The sequence below is a fragment of the Rhinolophus hipposideros genome (assembly GCF_964194185.1).
Source record: "Rhinolophus hipposideros genome assembly, chromosome: 14".
In the NCBI taxonomy this organism is placed as follows: domain Eukaryota; kingdom Metazoa; phylum Chordata; class Mammalia; order Chiroptera; family Rhinolophidae; genus Rhinolophus; species Rhinolophus hipposideros.
Genome location: NC_138060.1, coordinates 15580039 through 15593663, shown reverse-complemented (window position 1 = coordinate 15593663; position 13625 = coordinate 15580039). Strand labels below are relative to the sequence as shown.

General features: G+C 44.6%; 2 protein-coding genes across 15 annotated transcripts; both read left to right on the top strand.

Moving 5' to 3' along the window:
- Positions 1–3982: 3982 nt before the first annotated feature.
- Positions 3983–13269, top strand: RPP14 (ribonuclease P/MRP subunit p14). 14 transcript variants are annotated; one of them, XR_013994872.1, is made up of 7 exons: positions 3983–4147; positions 6724–6820; positions 6925–7009; positions 9139–9215; positions 9436–9617; positions 10114–10192; positions 10655–13269. XR_013994872.1 is itself a non-coding variant. In XM_081072024.1 (7 exons), the coding sequence occupies exons 3-7, from the start codon at positions 6735–6737 to the stop codon at positions 10709–10711; spliced, it is 384 nt and encodes a 127-aa protein (XP_080928150.1). In that variant the 5' UTR covers positions 4242–4280; positions 6358–6454; positions 6724–6734; the 3' UTR covers positions 10712–13269. The 14 variants fall into 14 exon arrangements, 12 of the variants coding, with proteins under 12 accessions (XP_080928149.1, XP_080928152.1, XP_080928150.1 ...); XR_013994873.1 differs by having other exon boundaries at positions 4012–4147; positions 9436–9552; XM_081072024.1 differs by lacking the exons at positions 3983–4147; positions 9436–9617 and adding exons at positions 4242–4280; positions 6358–6454.
- Positions 10821–13269, top strand: HTD2 (hydroxyacyl-thioester dehydratase type 2; the record flags this gene model as incomplete). The annotated part of the gene is made up of 1 exon (XM_081072022.1): positions 10821–13269. The coding sequence occupies one exon, from the start codon at positions 10821–10823 to the stop codon at positions 11322–11324; it is 504 nt and encodes a 167-aa protein (XP_080928148.1). The 3' UTR covers positions 11325–13269.
- Positions 13270–13625: the final 356 nt, after the last annotated feature.

The window sequence follows — 13625 nt, the reverse complement described above, 5'->3', positions numbered from 1 at the left end:
ATTTTAAGAAAGGATCTTGGGCCCCTCCAAAAACAGCTGCTAAGTACAGGTGGTTATCTCCTCCCCAAATTCTCCCTTCCTGGGGTCCTGGGGCCTTTTTAAGGGAGAGTTTCTAACTTCCCTTCAAAGGAAAGTCTCCTCCATTACTTAAGTACCTTTCAAAAATGCTGAATGAGACGAAGTTAAATAGCCCAGCTCTATCTCTAGCCCCAACACAAGCAGGAAAATGACTGCAGGAGCAAAAAACGTCCTCAGAAGGCAGCTAGGGAGCTGGCCCGAAGCGGGGACCAGGCTATCCTGAGGATGCTTTGGACTTCTTAGAGCTACTTTTCCTCATTTGCGAAAGGCAATAATAAGTGACATTGCAGGGTAGATGGGATAATGTGAGCAAACTATCTAGCACTTGGCCGGTCTCCCTAAATGGAAACAACAGCTGCAGTTTCATAGCTTTTAATGTCTGATCATTTTCACTTCCTTTGTCCTATCTTCAGTCTGCTGACATAAATGGATACAATTCCCGTGTGATTGATGGAGAATTGTGGCTGTGAATGTTAAGGGACTGTCATCCTACTCGGGCTTCTCTCTTGCCTTTTTCCCCAAGTTGTGAATGCTCCTCAACTTTGAGCAAAATCCATTTGGCACCAGTTCACAAGGCAGGGAGGGGAGCTGAACACAGCCACGCGGGTGGAAGTATGGACTCATCACTTTCTTGACTGCCATAGCTTCCAGACGCATAAAATACTGATGTAGGTGATGTTGGATCTGAAAGCAGTTTCTGAGTGTGGGCCGGGATCGTGTCGCGTGAAGCCAAAGAATGGAAATACGGACCAGGGAGAAGCAAAAAGTTTTAAAAAGAGGATAGTTTATTAGAGGCAGGAGAAGAGGTTGCAGTTCCCAAGTGGGAGAGGGTCCCGAATGGGGGGTGCCTCATGACTGAGGCAAAAGCTCTTACTTTTATGCCTTCCCTTGCCTGCTTGGGGAAGGGGAGCTGTTTGAAGACGGGAACTGGCACCTTCTAATGAAATTCGTCTACCAGGTTTGTTCTGCTTGCCCATCCTAAAGGAATTAGCAAAGTAACCCACTCTTATCTATCAGATCTGCTCCATTTATGAGGCCAAAAGGAATTTTATGATTAACCTCAAGACCTTGTTACATTATGTCCTAGAGCGAAGGAGTGATTTCAAAACCTGAAGTTTTAGGATATGGCTGTCTTTTGTTTATTCCACCAGGGACCTCCCTGTCTATCTAGGGACATGCTAACTCTCCTATATCAATACGAGCAGATCCTTCCCAACAACTTTGCTCTGAAATGTCAGATACAGAGAGTATCCAGAATGGCCCCTCTTGAGCCAGCTGACTTCACCCAATGCAATGCTGGGCAACTTTTATAACGACTGAGGCAGTCTTGTGTATTTTGATTTGGAATGATGTTAAGATATCTTGTTAAGAACGGAACGCACCCCCTACCATATCTCTGGGGAGACACTTAAGAAATTCATACTAGTTGTTGCTCATGGAGAAGGGGCGGGAAGGAGACTTACTCTTCATTGCTTATCCCTTTATACCGTTTGAAATGTATGGCGGAAGCCTAAAGTATCTACTCAAAAAATAAAACTGAATGGAAAAACAAAGGTCAACCAACTATTTTATCCCAAACTCTGACAGCACTAAGAGGATTCAGGCCGTGTGAAAGGCACTTCATTTTCAGGGCTTGGTACAGGAGAGTGAAAATTATTCAAGCTCTTTGAAGTCCAAAATATAAAGTGTGATCAAAACATATGGTGAATATTTGTTTATTTATATATTCATCTGTTTACTTATTTAATTTTATTTTTTTAAGGAGGACACAGCTCGCAGTGGCCCATGACAGGATCGAACTGGCAACGCTGGTGTTATCAGCACCACGCTCTGACCAACTGAGCTAACTGGTCACCCCACGGTGAATGTTTAAATTAAAAAAAATTATTACAGTAAAAGACACATTGCCATTAATCCCCTGCAAAATACTCCCCCTCGCTTCGAACACACTTATCCCATCATTCTTGCCACTTTCTGAAGCAGTCCTGGAATTCTTCTTTCGTGTCTTTAGTTGCACTGTCATGGCTGCCTCAAGGTCCTGAATCGATTCAAAACGTTTACCTTTCATGGTCGTTTTGACTTTGGGGAAGAGCCAGAAGTCACACAGTGCCAGATCCAATGAATAAGGTAGATGAGGACACACCGTAATGTTTTTATTTGACAGAAATTGCCGTACCAGAAGCGATGTGGGACATGGTGCCTTTCTGATGTGATCAAAACATGGTGAGTGCTGCTGCCGAGTGCCGTCCAGCGGAAAGGCAGGGGTCTTCAATACGGGAAGCGGTGCCTGGAACCTTAGTAACAGTGTGACAAGTTTCAACTCGTTTCCTGCAGTCGGGCGTGGGCTACAGTTCAGAGAGGTGTTTTAAAGTGTGCCATACGTCATTCTCCATCATGACAATGCTCCAGGTCACACATCATTTCTGGCATCTGGCAATTTCTGTCAAATAAAATTATACGGTGTGTCCTCATCCACCTTATTCACTGAATCTGGCACCGTGCGACTTCTGGTTCTTGCCGGACGTCAGAATGATTCAGGACATCCAGGCAGCCACGACAGCGCAACTAAAGACACTCGTGAAAGAGGACTTCCAGAACAGCCTCAGAAAGTGGCAAGGACGACGGAGTGTGTTTGAAGCGAGGTGGCAATGTGTCTTTTACTGTAATAATTTTTTTTTATTTAGCCATTTGCCGTATTGTTTGATTACGCGGCACACGCGAGCTGCACTGGTTTGCACGGGCTGCGGCCTGGCAGGATGGGTTTGCCAGGCAGCCGGTCTGGGAAACGCTCTCCCATTGCAGAGTGTCGCCGGGAGCCGGATACTTTACACCAACTATTTTTGGCTCACGGCTCTGAGGTTGGTGCTCTTCATCTCTCCGTGTGATAGACGATGAATCTGAAGCTAATTTTGGCAGCTTCTGAAAGCCCTGCTTTTTTCAGAAAGAAAACGCCACTGTTCGTGGGGCCTGTGTTGATTTCCTGCACCTCTCCTCCCACCTGGAGCAAGTCCGGCGTCCTCCAGGGGCAGCGGGGAGCCCGCGGAGACCAGGCCCCGGCCTCGCTGCGGACGTTGGCTGCGGCCGCCCCGCCGCTCCGCCCGGTACCCCGGCCTCACGCCACACGCGTGGCGGGAACGCGACGGTGCAGTGCGGGGCACACCACCCAGGGTCCGACGGCCCGCTCACAATTACACGCGCACAACTGTGTGGTCCCGGGCGGGTAACAGCCTCTCTTGCCTGTTGCCACCTCTATGAGACGGGGCTGATGGTACGGAGAGCGACATGAGGTCGTGAGAGCCCCCTGAGACGACATACGTCAAGTTCTTCGCACAGGGCCCGGCACAAAGGACGCACTTGATGAATACCAGCTGTTATTGTTGTTAGTGTGAAGTACAAGGACTGTTTCAGGAGTACAGAAGCCGTACCTTTTTGTTCTCCGCCGAATCCTCAGTATCTAGCACATAAAAGGGGCTCGGCAAGTGCTTAATGAATAAAGGCGTAGATGACATTTGGCTTCCGTTTGTAACTAGGACCACCTGGGTCTTTTTTGTCAGCTCCGGCCGACCGAACACCTGCTCTGTGCTGTCGGCCACAAGAGACACTGAGAGCAGGGCCCGTCCTTGGTGAGTGATTGGCAGAGATGCTCAGCACAAGAGATGCTAGATATCAATGTATTGAATGAACGACTGCATGGATACATGAGTGACTATGAAGCAAGCGTCCTGGCCAAATAAACACGCCCTGAGTCCCGCACCCCATGCAGACCCGTGCACACGCGGTTTTCCCCGGAGTGGGCACCAGAGGGTGCCGAGCTCGGCGGGCCTGGGCTCCGGATGAGGACTCGCTCCTGGGGCCTTAGGCGGACGCCTCGCGGTGACGTCACACCCGCGCCAAGCCGCCACGCATCCGGGGGGCGGGCAGACTGAAGCCGAACGTGAACATCCCCGGAGTTTCCCGGACTCAGGCTCAGGCCTCCGAGTCTGACGCCTTGGCGGAGTCTCCAGGCCTTGGCGGATGCTCGCAGTGAACAGGACTCAGGGAGGCGTCAGCGTAGTCCCGCAAAGGACGGGTAGGCGGAAGCCCATAGCAGAGCGGCCGTTTTCCGGGTCTGGGCTTAGTCGGCCGGCGGGTGACGCAGGCCGCGCGGCCTAGGCCGCATGCGCAAGACGAGAGTGACGGCGGGCGGCGCAGGGTGGCCCGAGGTGCTTTTCCGCTTCCGCGCAGGACCCGGCGGGTGGGAGGCGAGGCCTCTGTACAAGGCGGCCGCGGAAGCACAGGGTGGCTGTGAGAATGTAGCGGGACCGTGGGTGCTGAGCGCGTGCTCTCGGCGCCAGCCGGACGCCAAATGGACGTTCATCGAAAAAAGTTGAAAACGACTTAAGTGCTCGACAGTAGGGGATTTAGCCTTTTTTTTTTTTAACGTCATTGATTTCGTCCATGATTTACATACGGAGTGCTTACTACGTGCGGTGCACTGGTTTAGGCTCTTGGGAAACAGTGACCAAGGCAGATCCCAGTTTCTTGGGGCGCGTACGTCTGTTGGCGTGGGGAGTACGAACAAAGGCCACGACGTCGTTGTGTTAGCAGGTGGTGCGTGTGTGAGAAGAGCCAAGTGGCGGCGTGCTGGGACGGGTGCCGCGGTCGGTGGGCCCTGGGTCGGGTCGGGGGGTCCGACGGGAGCCGCGCCGGGCGGAGGGGCCGGGGGCCGGGGGGGCGGGGCCGGGGGCCGGGGGGAAGCGGCACCCACCGCGGGGTTTGGCTGAGAGGGACGACGTGGCTCCAAGAGGTTTTGATTGGCTCACGGTGGCCGCGGTCGAGGCTGGTTCGGGGCGGGAAGCGGGGAGAGCAGTGACTGACGGACGAGGTGCAGAGCGTCCCTGTGGCCGTTAACAAGGCTAATTTCAGAGGTGACGATGGCGATGAGTGTAGAGAAGTGCCCGTATTTTGGTGGTGAGCCTGGTGACTGTGCCGGGCTGTCCGAAGGGCTTCCCAGGCATCATCGTTTGAAATCTCAGAGCGGCCGGCGGAGGGCAGCGCTGTCCTTGACCTTGAGGCGCAGGCCTGTCCGGCGAGCGGGGATGCTCAGAGCGGGGATGCTCAGAGCGGGGACGCTCAGAGCGGGGACGCCCAACCCGCGCTCCTCAGGTCTGCGTGTGTGTGAGAAACAACAAAATTTACCATGTTTTTTAATGTACAGTTTCTTGGCAGGAAGTACACACTGTGCAAGTATGAGCACTGCTCACTTCCAGAATAGCCTGTAAGTCGTCCTTGTTGCTGGCACCCTAACCCCAGGCCTCGTCTCGGTCCCCTGCCTCAGGCAGCCAGTTCCATCCAGTTAGTCAGTGACACTTGGAAAACGCCGGTCGCGTGCCAGGCAACGGATGAGGTGCTTGAGTCCTGTTCTCCCTGCCGTTCTCGTCATTGCCGCGTCCCGAAACCAAAGACGCGCTTGCGGTCCAGGCCGCGCGCTCCTGGCATCAGCCGTGCGCTCAGTGGGCTGGCTGAGTACCCGCCCTGTGCCACACGCAGTAAATAGTCACGTTGGTTGGATGGAGGAATGTAGTTCTTCACCCTGACTTCTCCTTTTCTCTGGTGGGAGTGGTCAGAACCGGCCTGAACCAGGGGCTTTTGCACGTGCTGCTGGTCTGCAGCGATGTGACCTTGGATAAGTCCCTTTCCTTGGTATTGCCTCAGTTTCCTGGCTCTTATGTGGGGGGGCCAGGTATTACATAGACAAGGTTAAGAGATCGCATAACAAGGGAACCTAACAGAACAGTGTCAAAGAAGGCTCCCGGGAAGGGGTGAAAGTCCTGGAAGAAATGAACTGTAAGCTACAATGCGCAGGATGGGGGGGGACTATGGAAAGGGAGAGTAAAGTGGGAGCAGAGCCAAGGACGGGGATTCTCTACAGGGGGAGCAGCATGTTCTGAGTTCTTGAAAGGCTCAGATCTGTTGGAAATGGCATGGAGTGCCCATTCCAGGAATTCCTCCCCAAACCCGTTGCTGTTCAAGCTCAGTCCTTCGTGGGGCTGCCAAACAGCCCTCTGTTGACCTGGCCTGATGGAAGGAACTTGCAGATCCAGTCAGCAGAACTGCTACCCCGCTCTCTGTTCATGTTCTGCGTTGACTGAGTAAACAAGAAGAGGGCCTTCAGATCCCAGATTTACTCCTTTATGGTTTTACTTTTTTTTGGGGGTGGGGGTGGGGGGATTAAGAAGTATCGTACCAGAGGGTCATGAAGGCGCTGGGAGTGGTTGGAATCTTTGTTCCCTTGCGCAGGTGTTCCTTATCTTTGCCACGCTTCAATGTCCTCCTCTCAAAGATGGAAATAATAATAGCTTTTATCTCATAGGATCATTTGAAGACATGACTTAAGGCATGTAAAGCATTTAGCACAGTTGGGTACTCAGTAGGGGAAAATGTTCGGTGGGGTTATGTTATTAGAATTTAAATAATACAGTTGTCTGGCATATATGAAATATAGAAACTTCCTTTGTGTCTGTATGGGCAACCTTAGTTTGACCAGAATTAGATGAGTTACTGTCCTTAGGAGTTCTTTAAAAAATCAAATAGGTCAAATTCTCATTAACAAAGTGAAAAATAGCTTGTACCTTGTTCATTTCTAATCCTCTTGACGCAACGTAGGTGTAATCAGCATGGAAAAGATGCCAGCCCCCGCTGCCACATATGAAAGAATAGTTTACAAAAATCCCTCTGAGCACCACTACATGAAAGTCTGCCTGTAAGTGCAGTCTCTTAAATTCTATTTTTGATTACTTGTGTATGAATCTGAATAGCATGAAGTTTTAATACAAGGTATTTTTTCTTTTGTGATGTTTTTTACAGAGAATTTCAAGATTGTGGAGTTGGACTGAATGCTGCACAGTTCAAACAGCTGCTTATTTCAGCCCTAAAGGACCTGTTTGGAGAGGTATGGGATCACTGGTAGATCGAACACTCCTAAGATCTTTGTAATGAATACTGAAGGAACACTTTTCCAAATATTATTTAAAAACTTTAAAACCATATTTGAAATTTCAGAATTAGACTTTCAGAAATGAAGAATTTTTGGTAGGTTTGTTCTAATATGATTTCTTTTTGTCAAGGAATTCATTAGACAAATGTTTATTTTAGTGCAGTGCTATTCCAAGTATGGTCCAGATTGGCAACCTGCAAACTGTTTTTTTGCCCATTGCGAAGATTTGTGACTTGCACTAGAATGTAAATCAGCACACCACTTTCTTTACTGAGAAAGTCTCCTTAGGAAAAATACTAAGCTGAACTAAACAGTGTGATTAGTGATTTATTGATTTACATTTTGATGCATTTCCTTATTATGGACCAGCACTTTGAGCAGTCCTGTTTTAGTATTCACTTGAAAGCGAGTTTTGAGAGAGAACAAAGGTGATTTTTCAGGAAAATTATTTCTTGATTCATATGTTTTGTCAAATCAGAATCTGCTAAGCATCTCATCAAAATTAAAAACTTACTCCACAAAGACTTGCTTAAGAGGATGAAAAAACATATAAAGACCGGGGGAAAATATTTGCAAACCACGTATCTGACAAAGGATTAATATCTAGAATATATAGAGCTGTCAAAACTCAGTAGTAAAAAAAAAACCAAACAATACAGTTAAGAAAATGGGCAAAAGACTTGAACAGATATTTCACTAAAAAGGATGTACAGTTGGCAAAGAAGCACATGAAGGAAAAGATGTTCAATATCATAGCCATTAGGGAAATGCACATTAAAAACACAGTGAGATACCACTAGCAGAATGACTGAAAGAAAAAATCGTGATAATAAATGCTGGTGAGGATGTGGAGAAACTGTCACTTATACATTGGTGGTGGGAATGTAGAATGGTATAGCCTCTTTGGAACACAGTTTGGCAGTTTGTTAAACTAAACATGTACCTACCATACAACCCAGCAGTTGCACATCTGGGCATTTATCTTAGAGAAATGAAAACTTAATATTCACACAAAAGCTTGTATGTGCATGTTCATAGCAGCTTTATTTGTAAGAAACCCAAAATAGAAATAAGCCAGATGCCCTTCAATGGGTGAATAAACTATAGTACAGTCATACCGTGGCATATATTCAATAATGAAAAAGAACAAACTATTGATACAACTTGATCAAATCTCCAGAGCATTAGGCTAAGTAAAAAAGCCAATCCCAAATGGTAACATACTGGGTGATTCCATTTCCATAATGAAATAACATAATTGCATAATCTGGAGAAAGATGAGTGGTTGCCTGGGGTAAAGGATGTGGGGGAAGGGTGGGTGTGACTAAAGGGGTAGAAGGAGGGGCCCCTGGAGACGGTATGGCTCTTTACCTTGATTGTGTGGTTACATGAAACTACGTAGGTGGTAAAATTGCATAGAACTATGCACACACACACACACACAAATATGAGTGGAAATATCACTGGTAAAATCTGAAAAAAACTGGTTTATCAATTTCAGTCTCCTGGTTTTGATACAGTACTATGGTTATATAACGTGTTCGTAGGGGAAGGGGTGCTGGGTAAAAGGTGCATGGAACCTTCCTTTACATTTCTTTGCAATCTCCTGTGGCTCTAATTTTTCAAAATAAAAAGTTTAAGGAAAAAAATGTACCTTTTGTATATCAAGTATAAAACCTGGTTCCTGGGGATATAGCTATAAACAAACAGAGATGGCCTCTGTCTCGTGAACTAATGGTCCTGGTTATTTTCAGTAGGAAACCACATTTCCTACTAAATGAATGGCAAGAATGGTGAGTCTAATGAAAGAGGAAGTATGGGTCTTGTACATGGCATGGAAGGACATAGCAAGTGACTGAGCTTAATCTTCGGGAGGGAACAACTTAAATGAAGACTTGAAGGGGGAAGAGTTACAGGAGGAACATTTAAGGCGTGGGAAGAGGGTTGTAAATGCGCAGGTCCAGTAGTCCAGGACCATTAAATAAAATACTGCTTTTTTGGAGGAGAAAAGCACCTGACAGGATTAGTTATCAGAGTTCAAGACTAATGATGACAATAGTCTAATAGCATTATTCCACACTTAGGTTGGTGCTGCCTTACCCGTGGACATCCTGACCTACGAAGAGAAGACTTTGTCAGCCATCTTGAGAGTATGTAGCAGGTACGGCAGACAGCGGAACATTTCTAGTGTAACAGCAGAGACGGATGGAGAGATAGAGCAGAAATGCTCCTTTTGAATAGAAGAGCTTTGTCATTGTGAACTCTGATTAGCTTTTGGAAATTTAAACTGGGGAGAATATGAACATTTATGCAGTAAGCATTTACACTCTAGAGAGCAAAACTTGGGATTTGTTTACAACTGTGGTGTTTCCCATTGACAGTCACGGTTGCAAACTCAGAAATACCAGGCGTGCCAAAAAAATGTATGCAACTGGACACTTCGGTCAACGTTGCTCAAGCAGTAATTTGCCGTAATGAGAAGTGTCTGGACGCTGATGGTAACCACTTTGAGCACCTCTTGTAATTGCAGAAGTCAAACGTGACTTGTATTCATTTGTTATCGGTATATATTAAGTTTTACTATTTTACTTTTATTTTTATGTTTTTTAGAAGAAATTTTTTTTAATTTTTTTCTTTTCTTTTTTTAAAAAATTTATTGGAGTGACATTTGTTAGTAAAATTACATAGATTTCAGGTGTACAATTCTGTATTACATCATCTATAAATCCCATTGTGTGTTCACCACCCAGAATCAGTTGTCCTTCCATCACCATATATTTGATCCCCCTTACCCTCATCGTCCAACCCCCACCCGCAAGTTTTACTATTTTAATAGTTTTCCTGTCTTAAAATGTGTGTACATTTGTTTGCCACCCTCTGTATATATTTTAAAAACATTCTTAATTGAGGTTTATTTTTTTTGCTGCCTATTGATAATATACTATCCTCTTACTTTTAAAGTTTTCTCATTTAAATGGGGTTTTCTGGACCATCACAAACAAAAGAAATAGGGAGATGTTGCAGGGACAAATCTTTATGCTTCCTTGCTTTTTCCGCAGTGGCCTTGTCAAGTTGTGGAGCTCTTTGACCCTGTTAGGATCCTATAAAGGCAAGAGATGTGCTTTCAGAGTGATGCAGGTAAAGGCTGTTCCTTCACATATTCCGAACAGGGCTGAGTAGTGGATCAAACTGCTTTTTAATATGTGTTCTATTTTTGTGCTTGCATAAATCTAGTATGGTTAACATTATCCACCTTGGGGGAGGGGGGTGGGAATCCATGACTTCATTGCTTCCAAAATCGTGAGACAAAGCACTTAGATTTTAGATTGTATGAGAGGAGTTTGGGGATAAAATTTGGAATTCTTGTGGAAAAGTCTTAACTTTAAATTTATTGCTTCATGCCTAGTGCCTTATGTATTGGAATGCTTTTTTTGAGCTTATCATGACCACTTGCTTATCTAAGGCTACCTCTTAGGACTCATTAAAATGCTACTACATCAGCTTGTCTTGTCCTATAAAACTGGACATGTTTCTGCATTGCCTTGTGTTTCAGTGCAATTTTCTCCTGATACTGCGTTAATGTTTTTCTTTCTCTTACAGGTTTCTCCGTTTCTCCTTGCATTATCTGGTAATAGTAGGGAACTAGTGTTGGATTGAATAGTCTTCAATTTCAGAAACATTCCTCCGCTCTCAAAAGTACTTTTTGATGCCAGCATAATGTTTGAAGACTGAAGCAGGGTAAAAACTCTTGTTGAGGGAGCTGAAGATGTTGCCAGTAATTTCCAGCCATCTTTGGTGGGGTGGGCTTCGGAGGAGAATCTGCCTGAAACAACCAGTGCTAAGCAGGCAGCACTTACAGCATTTGCACATCAGAGTTGGAGACCGGGCTGAACTCAGCAGGGCCTTCACACAGAGGGATGTGGTTACCTTCTCAGAATTAACAGGGGATGTCAATCCTTTGCACTTAAATGAAGATTTTGCAAAACACACCAAGTTTGGAAAGACAATTGTACATGGAGTTTTGATCAATGGACTTATTTCAGCTCTCCTGGGTACTAAAATGCCTGGGCCAGGCTGTGTATTTCTTTCCCAGGAAATTAAGTTTCCAGCCCCTTTATATGTTGGAGAAGTTGTTTTAGCTTCGGCAGAGGTGAAAAAGCTGAAGCAGTTCATTGCTGTTATTGCAGTGTCATGTTTTGTAATAGAAAGTAAAAAGACTGTTATGGAAGGCTGGGTCAAAGTTATGGTCCCAGAAGCTCCCAAATCCTGAAATACATGTTTAAAGATTCAAGTTCAGGTATCAATGTTACCATTACTGAAGAGCCTCTGGGGAAAACACGGATTGCTGCTCTTCAACAAGGAATGGCTAACACCTAGCAGCCTATATTGGAGGAGGGGTGGAGGTAGAGAGGTGTCATGTGCACTTTACAGTTTGGCTTATGCTTCACACAGACTTGAGTATATTTATCTGTCTGGTTTTTTGTTTTTTTTAATTGAAAAAATACTGGAAAGGTTATTTAGCTAAAGGTTCTATTTTAGGATTTCAAACCTAGTTAGATTTGCATTTGGATAACACAAGCCTACCTATCTCTATACAGAATAAGTTTCTCATTGAATTCATAACTAGCTAGCATTTAATTATTGAAGGCAACAATAGAAGTTGGGTCATCTTTGAACACTTGTCTTTTACCAGTAAACATTCTTAGATACTGCTCTTCAGCAGTTTCTGGGTTAGAGTTTTTTGTACTTTGTTACTGTTACATGAAATGGTTGGCATCTAGTCTAACCTTCAAGTGGTACTTGCCTTTCAGATGTGCAGATTTGGACTCAATTATATAAACTCTTGGTTTAATCTATAAAATGGGGACAATAACACCTACCACACAGGATGTTGGAGATGATACAAATAGCAAAGCACAAGGCCTAACCTGTAAATAGCTACTACTATTCATTCTCCCCTGTGAATGAGGTTAGAGGTTAAAGCTAACTGACCCACAGGTAAGCAGGCCAGTCTTTCAGGATGTTAGCCAGTCTCTTGGTATTCTAAACATGGAACAGATCTGAAATGCAAAGTTTCTATTTTAGTAATCCAGATTATGTTCTCCTTTCCTTGAAAGTATCGTGGGTTCCCCTTTTATATAAATAATCTATGCTTATTTTCTTAAAAAATTGTAAGAAAAAGTATAAGGAACACTGGAGTCCAAGTTCTTAAGAGTTGAGAGGTACTGACAAGGAAATGTGCCTAATATGCTAGTACTAAAAGGTCATCCGCAATATAGCTAACCCTTTGAAGACAAGAATCTAGAATGGAACATAGATGTGGTCTGCCTGTGCTGTGGTTTTAGATAGTGGCTCTGACCACAGCTCGGTGCTTTGACCAGAAAGGTAAGATCAAGTGGAATTGGTTGGATCAACCTACATTTACTGGAAAAAGGTTTTTCCTCATGTTAGTGGATCAGTAATTAGATTTTTAATTTTTTTACATTAAGGGGATCATATTATTAGAAAGAATTATTCTAGTCACTAGAGGGCAGTGATGCATATAAAGTGAGTATTTTAAACCTAAATATTGTACTACTGTTTGTGAATGAGATGAAAATAACCAAAATCAATGTGAGAAGCAAGGGTGCCCCTCTGACGAGAGTGTCAGAACGGGCAGCACGTGCAGGCTCAGACCCACCTGATGAAGGCTTGTAGGTAAAACACATGTTGAAAATTTGATGTAACTGAAAAAATGGGGAACTTGCACAAAATATGGACGTCAAGCCATATTCAGGTTCTACTCCTATAGAACTCATTTCCTGGGCCTTAGCAGCAGTGTTGAAGTATTGCTCCCTAAACAGAGTGTGTGTGGTATGGTCATTAATACTAATAGCTAACCATTGTCACCCCAATACATTTTAATTGAAAAAAAGTACCAATAGCTACCATTTTTTCAATACCTGATGAGCCAGTTTTCTACATTAGTTCTAATCCTTGACACAACTTTGTGAAATTATATTGTCTCATTTCATAGGCAAGGAAACAAGACAGTTACTGTGTGACTTGTGCTATGTACAGCTAGTATGTTGTAGAGCTGGGAGTCAAACGGGCCTGCCTGGCTCCAAAGCATTTTTTTCCATCACACTGTGGGTCTTCTAATGTTACCATGATTAGAGTACTGTCAATTTCTATACTAGTATCTTGTTATGTGACATTAAAATATTTGGAACATGTCTAATTTTTTTTTTTAATATTCAGAATGTTCTAGATCTTATTCACGGCTACACGGAATTCCCTGTAGTATTTTCCTACATATTATTACTTTATGGCTTCCACCCATACCTATTGCCTACCCTTTTCCTAAGTTGACATTTGGTGATTATTTGTCTTCAGAGTAGAATTACTGAAAAGGTTATTCTAAAGAAGGCCAAGTATGGTGGGAAGGGGAAGATGTTAGATCTGGCCAATAGCTGATTTATACCGTGTAACTCAAAAGTAGTTTCTCAATAAGCTCGTTTCCATTTTTTTTTATTTTTCATTGGGGAAGGGGAACAGGACTTTATTGGGGAACAGCGTGTACTTCCAGAAC

Bases quoted from the DNA above. Each gene is read 5' to 3' on its own strand.
- RPP14 (XM_081072023.1), top strand. From the start codon at position 4,093: ATGCTCGCAGTGAACAGGACTCAGGGAGGCGTCAGCGTAGTCCCGCAA. The intron at 4,148-6,723 runs GTAGGCGGAAGC...GACGCAACGTAG, and splicing joins CGTAGTCCCGCAAAGGACGG to GTGTAATCAGCATGGAAAAG. The intron at 9,216-10,113 runs GTACGGCAGACA...CTTTTTCCGCAG, and splicing joins ATCTTGAGAGTATGTAGCAG to TGGCCTTGTCAAGTTGTGGA.